General features: G+C 38.0%; 1 protein-coding gene across 2 annotated transcripts in view; it reads right to left on the bottom strand.

Annotated features, from left to right (window-relative positions):
* Positions 1-1,806: 1,806 nt before the first annotated feature.
* The window catches only part of adam19a (ADAM metallopeptidase domain 19a), a 106,893-nt gene continuing 86,332 nt past the window's right edge, over positions 1,807-22,367 (bottom strand). For both annotated transcript variants that reach the window (XM_079604301.1, XM_079604302.1), the window contains exons 13-23: positions 21,699-21,788; positions 20,893-21,088; positions 19,201-19,309; positions 18,528-18,732; positions 18,285-18,362; positions 14,213-14,321; positions 12,324-12,465; positions 8,152-8,248; positions 7,081-7,332; positions 6,715-6,896; positions 1,807-2,448 (exon numbers count right to left, since the gene is read on the bottom strand). In XM_079604301.1, the coding sequence (XP_079460427.1) occupies positions 2,397-2,448; positions 6,715-6,896; positions 7,081-7,332; positions 8,152-8,248; positions 12,324-12,465; positions 14,213-14,321; positions 18,285-18,362; positions 18,528-18,732; positions 19,201-19,309; positions 20,893-21,088; positions 21,699-21,788 (1,512 nt within the window). In that variant the 3' untranslated portion in view covers positions 1,807-2,396. The remainder of the gene's footprint in view (positions 2,449-6,714; positions 6,897-7,080; positions 7,333-8,151; positions 8,249-12,323; positions 12,466-14,212; positions 14,322-18,284; positions 18,363-18,527; positions 18,733-19,200; positions 19,310-20,892; positions 21,089-21,698; positions 21,789-22,367) is intronic.

Genomic DNA, 22,367 nt, shown 5'->3' with positions numbered 1-22,367 from the left:
CCCAACAGACATTCTACTGACTATTAGTAACTTTGCAACTACTGACTATGTTAACGTATTCTAACCCTAACCCTACCAGTCTACTAATACTACTCTACTGACGGACGCTCTAATAAGAGTTAGTAGACATGTAGGTGCAGCGTTACTTCAACATAATGTGTTAAAGGGACCATTAAAATAAAGTGAAACCAAAATCTCTAAAAAATAGATGGTTCTTTAAAGGTTCAGTTCTATTTAGAACTGTATCTTCCTGAAGAACATTTTAAATGCTGAACTGGTTATTTGTGTTAGAGTTTAGGGTTCTTTATTGCCGCCTTTTTGTTTTTCTAATCTGTAACTGTCAAAGCCACCTCATTACTGAAGCTCAGCTATATACACAGACTTTCAACATACTCTCAGCAGGTAAATCATTTCTTTCTTAAAATGTCTATAAATTATAACTTTAAAAATGTAACTGGTTTCCTACCAATCATGTCTTTTTCTGTTTGTTTTTTAGTTTAACTGAACATGTAAGTGTGATCAGCTCTGTTCAGTTAAGTATTACTCATCTTCTCTTCTCCACAAAGTAAGTAACAGAGATATGGAATTTATTATCACTTTTATAATCACCCATGATGACTTTATATTACTTTTCCTTTTAAGGTCCTATATTGCCCTTTCAAAGCATGGTTCTTTATGGAACCTTATATAAAAAGGGTTCTCTTTATCACCAAAAAGGGTTCTGCTATTGTTACAAGCCGAAGAACCCTAATTTGGTACTGTTTAGAACCAATAGTGATAAAAATAAATTTAAATATGGTTTTCAAGGCCAAACTCAAGGTCAGCCAGTCTATAAACATTTTAAATGGTATTGTATATCAACAAACTCATATATTACATCCTTTTTTTCTATTATAAATAAGTGAAATTGCATACAAAATCATCAATTTGCAGTGTCTGCAAAATAGACTTGGACGATTCACAAAAAAAAAAGAACATTCTGACAATGATTTAGTAAAAGTTATGCTGAGTTTAGGAGAATGCATTGATCGATAAGATACACCAGCAGTTCATTTCTCAGATACATTATCAGTCCTTTCCCAGACACAGCACATGAATCTTTCTTTCTAAAGCCTGTTTAGACATTTTTCGAAGCGCTCCCGAAGCTATGCAGAAGCACGTTGTAATGTCAGTGTTCTCCTAAATTACGTCTTCAGTGACGGATTTCCGTTTTCATAGCCGTCTAATCCAAGTGTAATCTTAGTCTTTGTTCAAGAAACCAGTTTTAGTTTATTTGAATAAACCTTAACTCCTCATTTATGCATTATAGTGCAAAAATAGGCTAATGACAAACAAGTTTTCCAAACATATCTTAATGGGGTAACACTTTATTTTGATGGTACACTTTAGATATTCTACTAACTATAAGTAAGTTTGCAAATACATGTCAACTAACTATCATTAGAGTATTAGTAGACTGTTAGTTTTTTAGATTTCGGGTTAGTAAAATAAGTTGCAAAGTCACTTATAGTCAGTAGAATGTCTGTTGGGGGAGCATCACAATAAAGTGTTATCGGACATTAAGCAGACAGTCTACTAATACTCTAATGAGAGTTTGTTAACATTAATTAGTGTTAGTTGGCATGTAGTTGCAAACTTACTTATAGTTAGAAGAATGTCTAAAGTGGACCATCGAAATAAAGTGTTACCCCATTTAGAAATACTTAAGAATGTTTGGAAAACTTGTCATTATTTTTGCATTATCAATTTTGCACTGAAATTACACACTTAACCTTTAGTTAAATTTGTTTTATTACCTTTTTTTTTCATTATTCAATTTCTATTATTCAAGAACCCATTCACTGCAAATGTCTTTTTTATTGACCTGATAATATAAAGAATGAGACCTGATGTAAAGTCTGCAATAAAATGAGGACGACCACAACAACATGGTATCTTTACTAAAAAGGTATAACATATTTTATGTACCAAATCAAAAAATCTCATACAGAACAGTACAACAAATTAAACAATCAAGGCATTAAACAAAACAACATCTTTGGCACTTGACAAATAGATGATAGTCAAATAAAAAATAATGTAAACAAGACAGAGGCATTACATTAAAACGCAACAACAAATAAGTAGAAAAAAAATTGCAAGGTGATAAAATTTGAGTTTTTGGCAATGTAATGGTCTATCGAAAACTTTCTCAGTCTGCATGTTCTCATGCAAAACCGCGTCGTCTCTGCTGTGCCCGACTGTATTTGAACTGCGGTTTGCGAGGCCTCATCCACGGCTCTAGCACCATGCTCTTCCATCCCTTGTGAGACAGCTCCATATAGTACCAGTCGTCAAGGGTCCTTATTTAGTGCAAATAGGCTGACTGCAGTCTTTCAAAATGAATCCTGCAAGAGTCATTTTCGGAAAGGGGACGGAACTATGAGTGGTTTGGGTCCTGAAACAGGCCTGAAAGAGGAAAAAAAACACAAGTTATATCTAGATCTCTGAGGTTCCCCGTCAATAGATGCAATACTCCTTGTATAGAACTTTGAAAGCGAAAGTGTCAGATTTTGTGGCCTTTATTTAACCTCAAAAAGCATATTGAATCATACATGAATTTCTAAGGCAACAAGTTATACCTGTTGAACACAATGTGCCCTCTGATTGAGGAGAGACCCCGACATGATTGTAAAGCGCTTTGGGTGTACAGTGGTACATATGAAAAGCGCTATATAAATGCCTCATTCATACATTCATTAATAGGTAGTACTTTAAAAGGCCTTTTAATTCTAACATCCACCTTCCAGCCGTGGTACGTTTCTTTTGTATATATATTGCACACACACACACACACACACACACACACACACACACACACACACACACACACACACACACACACACACACACACACACACACACACACACACACACACACACACACACACACACACACACACACACACACACACACACACACACACACACACACACACACACACACACACACAGCAAGCTATCAGAATTTTATCTTTTGGCCATATAAATAACGGAATTTGCACCAAATCGCTTAATTCCATTGAATAAAATGTTTTTTTCCCCTTCCTTAAGTATGTGCTCCATATTCACCTATTTTGTACTATATGGGCCATAAAAGCGTTATGTATTAAATATACAAAACATAAAATAATTGTGTTCGATAAACTGACTATTCGGACTATTATTACATATGTCAGGATTTACAGGATTAACATTTCTGTAAAAGCGGGAATGATATTCAGTGCTTATCTCCTATTTCCCACAAGATCCTTCAATATAAAGACTTTGCACTGTTAACTGAAGGCCTCTCCCAGGTTGACCATCATTTCAAACTAACTATGTCTTTCTTTTTGTGTAAAAAAACATGATATGAATATGATACCCTGTTGAGCATGTCAAAATGAAATGCAGTTTTCATTATACACATTAGATTCCTCAGAGTCTCGAGTCTCTTTTTAAGCTTCCGCGGCCACTGGGAAGCTGCGAAAAGATTTATCTTCACAAGCTGAAACTCTGTGAGATCCGGCTGCTCCTAGATTGGAGGAGCATGTAGTGCTGGAGACAAGCAGAACTGAGGCCTGGATGTATGTAGGTGCAGTTATTTCTGAAAATGAGTGCTAGACGGCTGCTTTTGAGAACTAATAGTGCATTAGCATTGATATGGAGACTCGAGGAGAGAAAAGATGATTTAAACTTGAAAATGTCGCTGCTTAGGAGATTCCAATGGGGCATGTGTAATTCCCCATAAAACCTACTACTGTATATAAATGAGTAAAAACCCATCCGGACGTTTGATGTGTAGTAAAAATTCAGTCCTATATTTACTGCACTCAAGAGTTGGAGGTGAAAAGAATCCCATAAAATATCCAAACCGCACGACTCACCACCCACTGTTCAGCACGCTTATTTGAATCTAACAATGCCTCTGATCCGTCTAGTTTGGCAAAGAAAAACAAAGCATCGCATAATTAGGATAGACAAGACTCTCACTAATTAGGACTGCCTTTCTTACTGGAGAGTAACTGTTCAATCAACTGCTAACTGCTAATGGTGTCACAATTTACATATTTTCCTGAGAAAATTGGTCACAAATGGCGAGTGGAAAAGATATGACGCAGGTAGTGATCCTTAATGTAGTATATAAACTTGGTTCATGTACCATACATACATGTATGTACATCTATGAAACTCAGTATATTGTTTCCATCGACCAGAACAACTTCTGCACTGGCATTCATTAGCTCCGCCCAACAGGAAAGGGATCATTTTGGAATTTTGTGAAAAGGAAATGCAGTGAACATATAATACTCCTCTTAGGGCAGGGATGGGCAAACTCTGTCTTGGAGGGCCACTATCCTGCAGAGTTTTGCTCCAACCCTGATACAACTTACCTGTAGCTTTCTAGGGCTGTGTCCGAAATCTCATACTCTCTTGAGTTGGTAGTTACTTTGAATAAGTAATTACTTTACGGCCGTATAAAAGTATGTTCTATATAGTATGAGTGTGTGTAGTATGAATGTCATCTAGACGTACTACATCCGCCATGTTGTCATTATCATGTGACCTATCACCAGCGTCAGTTGCCAAGACAGCAGGTATGTTTACATGCACAAATTTTGTCAATCTGAATGAATCCAATCTGATTCCAGATTCTGAAAGCTCTGTTTATATGAGCCCTAAACTTTTCAATCCGATTCAATTTTTTTGTTAACTTGCATTTATGCTTTATGAACAAAACTTAAGCTGAACTTAATGTTCAGAACTGGAGAAAGCACAGCTATAGGAGCTACCGTGAGCATAATTGCTTTTGCCTCGATGACATACCTAAATAGAAAGCTGACAAATATGTCGAAAGAGTTTTTTTTTTAGCAAATATTTAGCAAATATTCAGTCTCTGCCAATGACCAGTTCTTAAGATATAAATAAACATATGCACGGTCACATTCGTAAGAAGTAAATCGTATAAAAATAGAGCTGTTATTATAAAAGGGCTCTTGTAAACAGACACATCACTGATTTAATCACGAGAAACTTTTGTGTGCGCATGAGAAACCAATCGCTTGCTCGCGAAAGTTTGATTACGCGAAAGTTTCTCGTGAGCATGTGAAAGTCTGTATATTTTTATTTTTGCACAGGTCCCTTTAGGGCAGGGATAGGCAACTCCGGTCCTGGAGGGCCACTGTCCTGCAGAGTTTAGCTCCAACCCTAATTAAACACACCTGAACAAGGCAATCAATATTTTCAGGATTACTAGATAGATACAGGTGAGATGACAGGTGAGTTGTTATCAGGGCTGAAGCTAAACTCTGCAGGACAGTGGCCCTCCAGGACCGGAGTTGCCTATCCCTGCTTTAGGGGCTCCGTCTATTCAAGTGTCAACATGCTTCGTTTTTTCCTATTGATCAGATTATTTCAGGTCCAGTCCAATCCAATCTGATCCAAATACCAGATCAATCGTATCGACTGCGACAGGAGATCAACCTTCCTGCAAACTTCAGCTCCAACCCTTATCAAACACAACTGAACCAGCCAATTAAGATCTTCAGGAGCACTTGGTGTGTTGGATCAGGTTTGGATCTGAACTCTGCAGGTACTGTAGGTAGGTCTCCAGGAACAGGATTATGTTTCTATTCGCTTGAGCCATCAGTACCATTTCTAATGGATTATTTGCGTGCATGTAATTGTAGCTATTGAGGATATGGTAAATTGCAAACAGATTTCTGATATCTCGAACGGCATTCGAGATATCAGTTAATGACAAAAAAGGGAAACAGGAAGAGACTGATATCTTCTAAGATCATTGTCTGATTTAGATCAAATTGGTGTTGTTGGCTTGGTCATGGAGGCCAATCACATGGATGTGCATATTTTGGTGCACGGTCATAGCGCCACCAGCAGTCAGCATAAAGAGTGACACATACAACAGATTTTGAAATGTACCCGCTTAAATGTACATGGTAGGAGTGGCCCACCATCTCTGTATGCAGCTATATTTTGATGATAAAGTCACCATAATATCTAAATGACCATTATTTTTTTAATATAGGTTAACACTTTAGGGTACAATTCTCATTATTAACTAGTTGCTTCTTAGCATGCATATTAATAGGATATTGGCCGTTGATTAGTACTTATTAATGTCTTATTCTGCATGAACATATTCTACATTCCTTAATCCTAACCAATCCCTAAACTTAACAACTACCTTACTAACTATCACTAAGCTGTAATTAGGAGTTTATTGAGGCAAAAGTCACAGGTAATAGTTAGTTAATAGTGAGAACTGGACCTTAAACTAAAGTGTGACCAAATATTGCAGTATTTAGTATAAATTAATTATTATAATTATAAATTCATGTGCCCTCATATTTATTAATCAAACTAATTTCCCCTCCCTCTTGCAACGCATTTCTTCTCTTTTATGATGACGTGTTTACTGACGTGAGGACGGGACAATCTGCCACTCACAACAGATTGCAGCAACAGCAAACGGCAAAGACCCAACCATCCAATCAAATCCCGGTGGACAAAATCAAGTCCCACCCTACATTTTTTCCTCGTTTGAGAAGCCATTTCACCCGGATATACGTCACAATAGGAAGGAAAAGTCTATCGCAACTTCTGTTTCATGACAATTTAAGCCCTTCAAATGTACTCGTCCTCACTTGAAGAACCTTTAATGTGTTTACTTACCGGAATGCCTTTAAAGGGGGAACGGCAGTGACCTTTCCCACAGCCTTGGGGCCGATTGCAGGGGTCATCATCACCATGAGCCCCCCACTGGAGGCTTTGGGCTGTGCTGCACGAGCAGGGCTGAACGGAAGAGGCCTATGCGGGGGTGTGGACGGAAGTCTAGACTGTTGTTCTGATACCATCTGTATGAGAAAGGAAAGAGAAATGAATAAGAATTTGAGGTGTGCTTGGTTTAGGATTTCTGACAGCGTTTCAATACAGACAACAGGGTTTATAAGCAGAATTTATCAGATGAGATCGTGACCCACTTTGGCTCCCACAGTGATTTTGATCAAACCAAAGAATTTGAGGACCCTGAACTCTCACCAGTGGTGTACGTGTAGGGTTAAGGGGCAGAGGCTTCTTGGGAGGACTGAGTTTCTGAGATGATGCTACAGATTTGGGTGTGCTGGGTGAGTTGGGCGGCCTGCTGATAGGTGGAGGAGGTCGAGGTCCTTTGACGTTGCTCAGGGATGGCGACGGAGCCGGTCGGAGGGGACGGACAATATTGACTGGCTGAGTACCGTTGGAGGCTGGGTTTGGCCTCAGAGGAAGCACCTCCTTACTGGTGTGAGGTAGCTTGAGAGGAAAAAAGGAAAGTGACGGGTTAGTGGTGATATGATTAGAACATTTTAATATATTAATTCGTCATTATTAAAATAACAAACCCCATCACAAAATATCAAAATGACTGCACAAATGCAATGAACGAATGTCTTGATAGAGGTCATCGGGGTCATAAAAGACATTTTCAGCAGATATTGCATCTTTATAAGGCTGTTATCTCTAAATAATGCTTTATTATACTTTGCATAGTAATAGATACTATACTTTTCATAGGATCTTTATTCTGTGGAACCAAACTTGTTATTATATATATATATTTTTAAATACTTTTATTCAGCTAGGATGCATTACATTGATCAAGTGACAGTAAAAACATTTATAATGTTACTGTATATATCACATAAATGCTATTCATCAAAGAATCCTGAAAACAAAATGTACTTTGTTTTCAACATTGATAATAATAAGTTACTTGAGCACCAAATCAGCATATTAGAATGATTTCTGAAGGATCACGTGACACTGAAGACTGGAGTAATGATGCTGAATTTTTTTTGATTTGCCATCAAAGGATTAAGTGCAATTTAAAAAAATATATTGACATAGAAAACATTTAATTAAAATGTATATTTCACAATATATATTTTTTTACTGTAGACTTTTACTACTTATGCTCAATAAGATACTTAAAAAAAACAAATATTTTTAATAAAATCTTACTAACCCCAACTTTTGAATGGTAGTATACAGTACATATTAATGTAATAATTCTAATTAAAGATTATAATTGAATGTGACCTCATTTATAACGTGAAATGAAAGTGTCCATACCTTAAGGTTAGCATTTCTGTTGGATGGTCCCACCACCTTCAAATGGAAAGGATGGTTTAAGTGTCCATTCTTCCCCTTTTCAATGGAGTCCTCATGTCTGAGATCACATTTAAAACAAACAAACAAACAATATACAAATGGTTTATGGAAGAATGAAAGGAAATTGATTTAAAACAGTATGTATAACAAAAATGTGTTTTCTATTTGTTATAGCACAATATTTACGTTTTTTTCCGGAATTTAAGAAAAACATGTTCGATGTACCATATTTTTATATACACGTTATATAAAAAATAGATAGCATTTGTGTATGTTTCTACAATAACATCAGAAACCCCTTGGGGAGTATTCGTCAGGATGGACTGAATTATTTATTGCATTTAACACAATATACCAAAAGGACAAAGTGAACATCCGAATTATTATGCATGTATGAAAAAAAAAATCTGAAATATAATATTGACATTAGTATTCAGGGCCGTGTGGCAGCCATGACAGCAGGAGGTGTTCTTAGGTGTGATTCTCTCAGCTTTGCACACCTGGATGCTTTCTCATATTTGTCCTTGCAGATCCCCTCAAACTTGTCAGCTTGGTTGTGAAAGGTTTGACTTTGTCCACGGTGCGTCTATGGCTTCGTTTTAGCTGGGATACTCAAGGACATTATTTGTCCTAAAGCCATTCCAGTATCATCTTGGCTTTGTGCTCCAGGCCATTCTAACACTGAATGAAGAATCGCTTCTCTTGATAGAGGTTGTGTGCAGGTTTTCTTCAAGGATCACTCTATTTTTGGCTGTATTCAACCTCTGTCGTGCTGCCTGCCAATCCTAAAGCCTGTTGCTGAGAATAACTCCCTCAGCATTATGTTTCACTGCAGCTGCACTTAGCTCATGGTAGTAGTCAAATATGCTTGTGGTGCTTTGTGCTGTTACGCATTATTCAATTATTACAAGCAGTTCTTTATCAGGTGAAATTATCAGTTCTTAAAGTAAGAATGATGACTATCAAAATTACACAAGAAAATTAGAATATAAGAAAAAACATTGAATGTGCACAAACAATTCTTTCTGAATTTAGATTAGTTCCAAAAATACATAATGGATTGCAATCATGCCTGTTCCATCCTCAGCTAACATTCAGTATGGCATATTAGAAGCTTAGTAAAAGTTTGGAAGTGTTAGACCTCTGTTTTTTGTTTTTGACACAGATGTGAAACAGATGTCCATGTCCATTTAGGCAGCAGGAGATATTCTGGAATTTCAAGTCTTACATGAACTTAAAGCGATAGTTCACCCAAAAAATGAAAATTCTGTCATCATTTATTCATCCTCATATCGATTCAAATCATGACTTTCTTTCTTCGTTCTGTGGAACATAAAATAAGATATTTTGAAGAATGTCGGTCACTAAACAGTTTTGGTGACCACTGACATGCAGGTTTGGAACAACATGAGGGTGAGTAAACGATGACAGAATTTTCTAAACTAACCCTTGCTTAATGGACAGCTTTTTTTCACTGGCAATGAGAGAGTCCAGAGTGAATTTACTGGAACTGAGAAAGTTCAGATGAGCGGAGCCAAGCAAAACCACTGACTATAGAAGAAAGCATAATACAGCATCTAATGTGAATAACTCTGTTTTTAACGACTGGTAAGGGGAAAATTCAGAGTGAAGTATCCTCAGTTATCTCACTACAGCAAATGTGAAGAGAGATCACATAATTAGATTTCAAAGGATGCTGACAGCTGAACTAATCACAGATGTTTAGCTGGCTGAGATGAAAGACAGGGTTCTCTAGCACTGCCTACTGTTATAAGCAGGTCACAAAACAATCGGTTGAAAGCGATGTGTGTGTCCCTGAAATAGATTTGAAACATAGACTGGATGTGTTTAAAATTAATTAAAAGAAAGAAAGAAAGGAAACAAAAAAACTAAAAACTAAAACTTGGCTATACTGTAGATTAGGGCAGGGAGAACCATTGAGGAAATATTATATAAGGGGCCAGATATTATTCTTAATTGTGTGAATGAATAGAAGGGGTTCTTGTCTTCAAAAGAGCAGAAATATATGACCACCGTATTCAGAAAAAGAAAAAAATCTATACATAAAGCAAGACATTTTTCTTCAAAGTGGATTTGCCATCTTGGTTTGAGAGAAGAAATGCGTTACGGATCAAAGAAAGATCGACCAATTCACATTTCCCCCCCAAATGTATAATCTAACAAGTCAGTGGTATGAGCAGCTTCTTGAACAGAGGGATTTAGATATTGGATATAGGAATGACGAGGACATTCTCGAAAAACCAATATCTGCTGAAGAAATATGGCTTCTATTATAATGGCAATAATCAGCTGAAGAGTGGCAAAGCCGCGGGAATGGACGGTTTTCCAAATGAATTTTGAACTGCACTTCCAGAAAAAAACTCCAATCACAAAAGCCATGACATCTATATTGCTTAAAAAGAAGATTCCCAAAAGTATGATTTCTATCAGAGAGGACGGAAAGTGTTTTGATCCAATTTCCCATCAACCTTAGCTTGAGAGCCCATTTATACTGACCCCTTTTAATTTTGTAGTTAAAATCAGTGTGTTCATTCTAAATATTCTTTAGTAAATAATAAGTGAGTTTCTGTCATCCAAATAGTACCTCTTATTATTATTTTTTTTCTTCACTTATTTGGGCATAACATCAATAGCTGATCTAAAAAAAGCAATTCAAGTCTTGCTTCAATCAAAGCAAAACATGATTCAAATGTATCCCGAGGAATGTGCCTACTCACCTAAAGTGAGTTATGTCTGGAAAAAAGACATTTTGATATTAGATATTGGAATAGCCACACAATCACAGGGCTCCACAAGTGGAGGCAGATAGCTTGAAGAGTTTGAAGACAGATTATAAGAATATGATGTTATCGCTTTTATTTCTAGGAATCGAATAAATAAAAACTCTAGAAATCAGTCACTCCACAGATCTGCATGAAGAAGATAATACTGTGCTGATTCACTCAGCATGCCACAGGTGGTACTAGTCAATGCGATCGAAATTGCTCACTTCGGTTCAGTTATTCTCTCACTCACAGCGTGAATTCAATGGGTCCCTCCTGGAACCAAATACCCAATTTACCTAAACAGCCAGTTGCAGGATGAATGGCTCAAAACTTCTTCCATCTGATGACACCGAAGGCCAGCTCTAGCAACCTTGAATGCCCAGGCATGTGTTTTATGGATGCAATTTCAAAGTTCTTTTAAAACTAAGTTATTTTAAACTTAAAAGGACATTTTGGGGGGTTTTGAACACAAGCAGGTTTATCTTACTAAAATCATGTCAAATCAAATGAATTTGCATGATGGGACTAAACAATTCAAAATATGATCAAAAGAAATAGTAGAGATTTGAGCTTGATACAGGGTCTGAGTACTTACTGTATAAAAATATATTTTTTTAGCTTACTGCTATTCATACATTTGAACTTCTACCATTTTGTAATTACACTGTAATTGTGGTGGTTTAAGTGTAAATGAATATGCATACAATTTTTAACAAAACAATGAAAGGGTCTAAAAACTTGGTAAAGAGTATAAGTGTGTGTGTGTGTGCTCTTGTTTATGTGATTTATGAGGACACAAATTTGTATAATGACATGTGTATTACACTGGTATTACAACTTAAACGTGGTTTATGCGGACATTTCATGAGTCCTCATAATTCAAATAGCTTAAAAAACATAAAAACTATGTTTTATTAAAAATGTTAAAATGCAGAATGTTTCATGTGATGGGTTGGTTTAGGGATAGGGGCAGTGTACACTCTAAAAAATGCTGGGTTGTTTTAACCCAATTTTGGGTCAAATAAGGACAAATCCAAACGTTGGATTAAAAATGCATTATAAAAATTTAACCCAACGGCTGGGTTTGTCCATATTTGACCCACAATTGGGTTAAAACAACCCAGCATTTTTTAGAGTGTAATGGGATAGAATATACAGTTTGTACAGTATAAAAACCATTACGCCTATGGAATGTCCTAACAAGTATAGCAAAACAAACTTATCTCTCTGTGTGTGTGTGTGTGTGTGTGTGTGTGTGTGTGTGTGTGTGTGTGTGTGTGTGTGTGTGTGTGTGTGTGTGTGTGCGCGCGTGTGTGTGTGTGTGTGTGTGTGTTTCAACAGTAATACCTGCTGGCTTTGCTCTTCTCTCTCTGTGTTCTCCACTTGTGGTAGTAGGAGCTTTTTATCTTGATGCAGTAGAAGGCAATAAGTACAGCAGGAATAAGCACTAGAAAAGCAAAGAGCAGTCCAACAACCAATCCCACCTGACCTGAGGACAGATATAGAACATACAACGACTGTTAGACATCGGTCAACAGCAAACACAATGAGAAGTGCTTGCTATATATCTGCCACTCTGAATAATAGATCTTGTCTGCACTGCATTCACTCTGTACTATAATAATTTCTATGGCTATGTTCAAAATAGCAAACTGCCATACTACGGTCTCTAGTATACTACTTTAAAGCAGCATCTAGCATATGAATAGAATAACCAAATGGCTTACTGCATTTCTAAAATGTGCAGCACACAACCAGTAAATACTCTCTTCCGCAATGCAGTTTGACGTTCCATTTTCAGTGTGACTCATGAACAGGAAGGATTATTAGTGGAGACGGGCTAATTTGCATATTCATAGAACTGCGTATACTGAATGAGGCAAGGGTGTAGAGTTATAAATGACATATAGATGGATCTTTAAAAAGTTATTCAGTCAAAAGCAGTGAGTGGCTTCTTTGTCCTTTGTTTAGTTAACATTAAAACACAGCAGCGGGTTCATTAGGCTGCTGTCCCTTTAAGACCGAATGCACGGATCAATATACTGTTACACATATTACTCAACTGTCTACAATCACTTAAGATTTAACCAACTATGTTTACTAGCATACTCCTCGCCAAGATGGGCGTTTTTACATAATTTCGCGTGAATTCATTCATTCAAGCGCAAGACATGAAAGAATTCAATACAGCATTCGAATTCAACGCGGTTTTCTGGGCGCGCACTTTGGATGTTTGCGTTCATGAAACTTGTTGAACTGCAAACATCCTGTAATAATGTTGGGAACCACTCGTTATACATAAATCAAGCAACAGTTTGTGTTTTACTTACATACACGATTTAGTTTATACAAATTATGTATTTGTTCTAAGTGAACGACAGCGAAGATGCAACCAAGCACATAAAACAGAAGTGCACTCTCTCTCTCTCTCTCTCTCTCTCTCTCTCTCTCTCTCTCTCTCTCTCTCTCTCTCTCTCTCTCTCTCTCTCTCTATCACTGTGTGCTCAATCCACTGCGTGTTTTACGCTTATCAGCTCGCGCACCACAGCTATATAGGCATTACTATATTTTGTTTATTATTCCACTAATTAGATACATTTACTTCATAGACAGAATTCTCTTTTATCCCCATTATACTCTCTGTTGTCTGTGTTTATGTGTCTGGACACAAACACTATACACATGCTGCGGGGTATCGGTTGTTGGTATCGGAGCATTTGAATGAGTACGAGTACACGAGCGCAGTATCGGGCCCGATTCCGATACTGGTATCGGTGCATCCCTAATATCTTTGCTTGAAAAAAGTTTTAATGGCCCCAAACTTTTGAACGGTAGCGGGTTATGTGACAGCATTACTGCTGATTGAAATATTTTGCATATATCATACTGTTTCAAATCCTTTTTTTTTTTTTTTAAGAGCAGGAAGTATAGCAGATACAGTCATACATTAAATGAAAAGACTGAGTAATACATTCAGAAATTCTTATAAGCTCTTGAAATGTCTCAACACAGCAAAGACGTCATTGTCCTGAGTTCTGGGAAGAAAAGCTGGACGGTAGAGATTAATGGTCATGGTGACATCTGATAAGAGGTGTGAGGAAGAAAGGGAAAGTGAGAAAGAGGGAGAAAGCACCCGAGTGATACAATCTCAGATAAATCTATCTATGCGATGGATTAAAGAATAGAAGAGAAATAAGGAGAGGCACATGTGCACTGAAAGCTGAAGGTGAACTCACTGTCATACTGCACAGGTCCACTGTCCACACTTCCCCCGAGTCCTGGTTTCTCACAGAAGGGGGGAGCCCATCCACGGTTACAGTGGCAGTTCCCATTGCTGTTACACAACTGCATGCAAAACAAAATGACACAGGAATTAGGGCGAATGGGAATTTCTATTTGGAAGGTTTGGGTGTAACTTTGCTATGCCTTTTTTTAAGGTAAAGTCTGTCGTTTCTGCGACACTAGTGGCACCTAGCGGAATCTCAAAAATAAAGCATATTTTCAAACTTCCTTGCGAACATCCATTTCGTACGTCGTGCCTCCCACAACTAAAAAATCTAAAACAGCTCTCACGGGTGAAGTGAAGGCATGTCTCAACGTGTAAAGTTAGGCTATACCTCTAAAGGTCAGACGTATTAGGAATACTAATATAGACTGTCTAGAGCGAACACGAGTGTCTCGCTTGTTACAAACCCATACAGCATACTGTATCTGCACAAGGCTGTCCACAGGCTGTCATGTTCTGTTTTCATGGACTCTTAGTTTGTATCACATTGGTTTCCTGTGTTCTGTTCCTGTTTCCCATGTTACTGATCTTTATTTGTTGTCATGGTGACTAAATATGTTGCACACCTGGTTCTGGTTAAGTTTGTCATTAACTCCGGTGTATTTAAAGGAGCCATGATGGAATGACGGTCCTTCGACGGAAGTGAATCAATCAAAACTAACTTTAGCTGGAAAAAATCTTTATTCAAGAACCGCTATAAAGCCAAAACAATCTGTTACCTTAAAGGGGTCATGACATGAGAAACCAAATTTGCCTTGATCTTTTAGTATATAAGAGGTCTTTGTACCATTAAAACGTCTGCAAGTTTCATAGCTTAAGACGTCCTCCCCATTATAAACGAATCATTTATTTAATCAAGCTCTAAATACAGCTCGTTCTGGATCCATGGTAAGAAGTGACGTCACGGTAAGAAGTGACGTACCAGCGTTTGCATATGACCGCCTCCAGCACAAGACAGCTACGCTTTAAGCGCAAGACAACTACGCTCATTTCGTATCGTTGTCGCGCCCGCGTGCTGTGCGCCTCACAAGTGTTCAGTCGACGGACAGCGAGTGGGTCTGTGTACAGGGAAATTACGATGCCACAGATGTGCTGTTCCTGGCTGTGGACAAACAACATCTTTGAATACGCTGCGAAAGATCCAGTTGTCAGGGGAAAATGGATGCACTTTATTTTTTGCGGACGTCTCAGTCACGGCAGTGTTAGTTTAAGCGTTTGTTCTATACATTTGAAGGATGACTGTTTTGAGAACAAATCCCAAAATGATGCTGGCTTTGCCAGAAAACTGTTGCTCAAAGATAAGTCCTTGCCGACTATTCTGGGCTCAACAACGACGACGCAAACTCTAAGTAATGTGTTTAAAACTTTAAACTACTTTTTAAATACGCTGAATCCGCACAGGTTCTGGCTGGGGGCGTTAATAATTGATGCATAGGCACTGACGTTAGCCAATCATAACAGTGGGCGTTAACACTGAACTCTTAAAGGGGAAACACCCGCAAAACAGACTGTTTGAATCAGAGGATGAGAAACAGGGTGGGAAAAGGTCATAAATCACTACATTTTAAAAGTTTTTTGTAAAAAAAACTATAGTAATACTATATTTGCACCTAAGGGAACATAATAATAAAATAAAAAAAACCATGTCATGACCCCTTTAAATTATACGTTTATCTCTGTAAAGCTGCTTTGAAACAATCTACATTGTTAAAAGCGCTATATAAATGAAGATGACTTGACTTGACATGACATGTTTTTTTTTATTATTATTATTTTAATATGTTCCTTGAGGTTCACTTATGTTAATTGAACACGGTAACTCTAGCCATTTCTTCGCTGATTTTCACTTTTGATGTCGCATGTTTTCTCAACAAGCTCCCCCTACAGCTGTGGGGCGTATATATTTCACAACACGGTCGTAAAAAAACCTCACTTGCGGCACCCTCCTCCTCCTCCTTTCTACCACTGCTCATGTGCATATGTTATTATCGGAGCCGGCCAACTTTATCGTGTGGAGCTATGTCTACTGAGGTGGTATACACACAGTACCATAGAACATTGACATGTATGTCGAATTGCCGTAAAGCAGTTTGTGTTTCTCGCTCGTTCTAGCTTCTCACGAGACTTCCTATTTCCAACTGACTGGGATGTTAGTCCCCATGTTGCAAGGTTGGTTTTCCGCCTGGGAACGGAGTCTCAATTTTCACCAGAACAGGTTATTTAACCATCCAAATGATTTCTAAACGGTTTTATTAAGTTTAAATAGTTGGCAAGTTCCCCTTTAAGGCTTATGATTGGCCAACGTTACTGCATAGGAAACAGATAATGATCAGGTGCATGATAATGTTGTATTGTAGCAATGCCACATTTGCTTTGACGTGATCATTCATAACCTGGTAGAACTTTGAATGTCTAAATGCAGCAAAATTTGGCTCACACTTCTGTAACCGATGCTGACTATCTTTTCCCATGTAACCCATCAGACATATTCCCACTCCGGCTAAACACCCTCTGGCTCCACATAAAGTAGCCACGGCCCAAACACTCGCTATAGGTTCAGCTGGAAAGAGATTGATGGATCTGAGCGGACCACTCTCAATGTTTTGATGGTGCCTGGGGGGCTTAATGTTTACACTTTTGGGGGAGATGAGCACAGAAAATTGCATGCTAATAGTAGTCAATGAACAATAAACTGGGTTAAGAGAAGCTTAAAAAAATATGACATACTTCACTTTTAAAGGAATAGTTCATCCTACATAAATGGAAATCCTTTTATCATTCACTCACCTTCATGTCTAAACCTTATGACTTTACTCAAGGATGAAAACAAGGATGCCCAGGTTACTCTTTTATAAAATCCTGTCAATTACAATCCCCCCATTTTTGAGTGAGCTATACACCACTAACAACTGCTCACAAGAGTGTGGTCTTAATATATATTTACTTTAGTCAGTTTTAGATGTATTAATCATATGCTGCCATTTACCTATCCTCACTTTCATTGCCGCAATTGCAGGGATCGCTTTCGTCACGTCTTTTAGAGTATAGGGCAAATAGAGAATATACCGCCTTTCATCTTAATGGAATTTCTTTTAACATAGAATATTTTACACGCTTCAATCTAACCCAGAGGCAAGACAGGAACAGTGGAAAGGAAAGGAAATGTGCTGTGTGCAAATACCAAGATCACTCACTTTATGCTCCATCCACACTTCCCTAAACCATACAATCAATATGAATCAAACGATAATGCAAATTAATAATAAAAAAGCACTTTCTGAATCTCTAATCTTCCCTCAAAGACCTGTTGTATTTGGCTGCCCTTTTGAAAAGCGACTGGGTAAATAAGCAAGAAATAAAAGAAAAGCTGACAAAAGAGAGAGACAGAGGGAGGGCAAGCGGATTAAGAAAGACAGAATTTGAGTTTATATGGCTTGAAGGCTGTTTAAGACTATTTGACCAGAAAATACACAAATCAAAAAGCTTAGCTAATATATGAAAAGCGTTGTTTTTTATTAGAGGCAGTATGTGTCAGGATATGAGCGACCCAGAGGGCGGTTTAAAGGATTTAGAAGTGTGAAATCCACAATGAGTCAGTCTGGGTTAAAGAGGAACTCTGAGTGAGAAAGAATACTAAGACAGCTTTTATTTAGCCATAATTTAGGACACATTTGTATGATTAATACATTTAAAAAAATTGCTAGCATTAAATGTTAAATGAAGCAAAATTTACGTTGTATGAAATATACAATATCATTAATTTTCTTATTCCATCTGCAACATTTTAATTATTTTAGACAAACGTAAGATTTACTAGATTTTTTGGTGTATGCTTAAAACAAGAAAAATATGTTTAAATATCTAAACATAAAAACATATATCCTCTGAATTAAGTCTTGTGCAATTTCCACGTTGTACATACTCTCTGCTTTTGAAAAACCGTGTCCATTTACATTATCTACGCTTGGTCATCATCAGGCTCGCACAGAATTCGGTAGAAATAACTATAAATGATCACTTACCCCATGGCCATGGCAACGGGCGATGCAGGTTTCTAACTCAGTGAAAGAGGCATTTTGACATCTGCGATCTTTGCACACCTGAAGGCAAGTAAAAATAGAATACATCGAACCTTCAATGCAGAACAGAAAATACATGCTTTTGTTAACACATTAAATGGAGACGCATGCCCAATTAATAGTATAGATTTTGTTTAATACATTGCTCAGTTATATATTGAATATACATCTTAAAATAAAACTTGCCTTGCCCTCTTTACACTTGGTGCCTGTCATGACCAGTCCCGGGTCAGTAAGATCGCCCTGCCCATCTTGGGTGCTGTACACATAGGTGCCCCGGCACTTTACCTCAATGCCGTCTGTACGGATGGTGGTGTCTATGGACACAGCATTCGTGCCCTTTGGTTTCTTGGCAGCACTGTGGCACTGTATCTTACCGCATTTGGCATCACTGTTGGGAGATTTTATGTGCGAGATGTCATGAGAGATCACTAGGTATCTTGGCTCACAGCCATTTCAGAATAAATTCAGCCATGGGAAATTAGATAATAGTATGATAAAAAAAATCTCATCTTAAAATCACATTGTTATGTTATAAGAATGATGAATAATCAGAAAAAAAGAGTTTGTAAAAGTTCATAACTGCTGAGTCGGCAGTGCTGTAAACTACATTATGGATTAGTTTGTTCTTTTTCTTTTCAGTAGATTAGTTTGTTCTTCTTATTGTATTAGCTTGTTCTTTTTAATGTATAGGAGCAGACACAAGAGAAATAAGTGTGATGTAACAATTTAGAGAAGTCGAAGCCCAAATTGCTATTTGAATAAATTGCATATTCCACTTCACTTCAGGTCAGTAAGTTCTTTGAAAGAAACCATATATTGCTTATATGGGGGACGAAATACTGAAATAGCACCTCACCTTTTCTCGCACTTCATGTAGTTTCCATGACTGTCCTTGCCGCAGTTTCCAAAGGCATTCCCCGCAGCGTTCACATCCTGAAAACAGGCGTCATGCGCCGGCTGCGCACCTGGACAAATTGACTTATTCAGTTAAACTTACGTTACCTTGAAGAAATGTCAATGTCATAGTGTGAACATGGGTTGGCTGGCTTCATGCCACTAGCTATGTGATTAGTGATAATATTATTAGATTCAATATCAAGTTTTAGGTTTCAAGTGACCAAACGTTTTTATGATACATTCCAATAAAACAGTAACTGCTCAATTAAAAATTGTGAATATGATAATATCTGTTAGACGCAGTGAACATCTAACATGTCAACAACCCCTCGCCCCACAAATTGTGTGTTTGTTTGACAGCCAAAGAGCCTGACTGGACATGAGCCCAGAACACACTAGAGGTGTACAGCCAAATGCCATGAGCTCTCACTAAATAATCAACATCAAGCAGAATTTGATCACTGATGCTGACTAAAGACTGAAAGGGCCAGTTGAGATTCAAAAACGTTGTTCTTATTTTAACATTGTTGTTAACATAATATGTTACCAACAATGTTAAAAGATTTTTTGTTAACATAATATGTTAACAACAATGTTAAAATAAGAACAACGTTTTTGAATCCCAACGGGCCCTTTCAGTGATCAAATTATATTTCTATGTTTTTATACCAAATCTAACAACTATCTTAGGCCCTATCTTTATCTTTAAACTATCTTTTACACTAGTGGGTTTTCGTTTTAAAATGCATAACTTTTGCTACAGTTACGCCTGTCATCTACTACAGTACGGTGTTTTCGACCCTGGAAAACGGAGAACGGAGACGCTGCAGACCCCGTTTTAAAATGAAAACGCCGGGGTTGCGTTTCAGTGTAAACAGACCAAAACAGAGACTTAAAAAAAAAAAAAAAAAAAAAAAAAAAGGCATGGCTGCCCACATTACGCTACCGGAACACGACAATAACAGATCAGGGCTGCGTTTCCAAAAAGCATTGTAAGCCTTAGTTGATCGTAGAGACCTTTGGTGGCTATTGTTCTATAATCAAGTTAAGCATCACAATGCCTTTGGGAAACACAGCCTAGAGCCGTCTGGGACAACTTCTGGAAAGGAAAATAGGGACAATCATGGTTCTTTATAGGAAAATAAGGGACATAATGCTGTTGTAGCTGAGTCCATGTTTGGCAGTGGGATACACGTACGAGCCTTCACTTGCCGCTTTGTCAGTTTCTGCATTGCTTGCACCCTTAGGTGGTCTGGCCTTGCTGTGCATTTCTGTGGAAGCATGTTGATTCAAATCATTCTCACCTCCATTGAGGTGAAACTGAATCACCCCTGACAGGGTTAACCCACGTCATTATTTTTTTGTAGCTGCATAATCTTTTCTTTTTTGGAGGTTTATCCATATTTGCAGTTAAATCCGCATTTCAACATACCATCGACTGAACAGTGTCACACATTTTTTTTTTTTTTGAGTAATTGGTGCATTTATTAACGTATACTGATGCGATTATTCCTGAAACGCAGTGGAAACGCCAGTATAGACGAGGATCTGAACTGATTCATCCCTTGAAAACATAATAACTCTTGAACTGGATGCTACAAATACAATTTCCTTGCCAACTAAAGTCACTCTCAGCCAGCATGAATCTTACCGTAACCCCACAGCTGCAGGCATTGCTGTTCATGGGTCAGACACATGCCATTATAGCAGTAGGCATGACCATGCTGACATGATGACCCGTCCAGGATGTAAACGTTCGAGGGGCAGTAGGGCGAACCTCCCGTGCAATATTCCGGCAGATCACAAGCACCAGCTGGTCCGCGGCACATGGTGCCGGCCTGCTTCAACTGTGGGCAGAGTGCATGATAAGGAGAGTGAGGACTTTGAAGAAAGTAAAAGAGAGCAGGTGGTGGGCAAACTACAGAAAAAAAAGTGGATATGAAACTGTGGCAGCTGGTACTTCTCAGGAAGAGGAAAAACACAGTCAAGGCCTAAATCCTTCACTGGAAACTATTCTGAGCAAAACATAAATAAATAAATAAACCTGACACTGGCCAATCTATACCTTGCCTCCTTAGAACAATTAATGTTTTCTCTAAGTTTTCAGGTTATAGGGTGAATTTGTCTAAATCAAAAGCTGTTGAACTTACTGCACTTTTACTCCAGCTTGGCACGTTTCAATGGCGTTTCAATACATGCATATATTGCTTGCCAAAATGTAATTTCTTCAGAATATACAGCTAATTTGCTATTGCGTCAATTGAGAAAAATGCTTTTTGTGGCCAGATGGTGGTTCTGACCTCTACCAGCAGGGGTTAACAGGGCCAGGCTAACCCGCTAAACCTTGAACACAAACGTATTAAGTGAAAGTCAGACCAGAGATGGAGTGAGAGAGGGAAGCAGTGGGAGAAAAATAAATAAATAAATAGATAAATAGACAGATAAATAGTTAGGCACCTTGCACTCCTCACAGCAGACCCCGTGGGCACACTGTGCATCTACCTTCAAAGTGCAATTGCTGGGGTGGCAGCAATCATTGGTGCACTCCTGTGGGAGATAGAAAACAGATAGAAAAGGCTACCCAAGCAAATCAACATATGGCTCTCAACTTACATGGTCAACCACTTGGAGCAAGTTGTGAAAACACACACTGAATATATATATATATATATATGTATATGTATATGTATATGTATATGTATATATATGTATATGTATATATATATACACATATGGTGTGTGCTATGATTAAAGTGTGGAAAAGAATAAACCGAGAAGAGAAACTGCACAGGATGTCAGATGCATATTAAAATGTTTGACACTGATATACAGCGTGGAGGCGTCTGACGGCCAATAATTATACCGTACAGCTGAAAATGAATAGAGGAAGGGGAGGAAGTGTGTGTGTGGTGTTTTTAGGGTGTTCAATGAGGAGGAAACGGTCACAACACATATACGCTCTAACACACACACACACACACACACACACACACACACACACACACACACACACACACACACACACACACACACACACACACACACACACACACACACACACACACACACACACACACACACACACACACACACACACACACACACACACACACACACACACTTGAT

Source organism: Phoxinus phoxinus (genome assembly GCF_949152265.1).
Source record: "Phoxinus phoxinus genome assembly, chromosome: 2".
NCBI lineage: Eukaryota > Metazoa > Chordata > Actinopteri > Cypriniformes > Leuciscidae > Phoxinus > Phoxinus phoxinus.
Note: the sequence above shows the minus strand (reverse complement) of the source record. Positions and strands in the feature narration are given on the sequence as shown.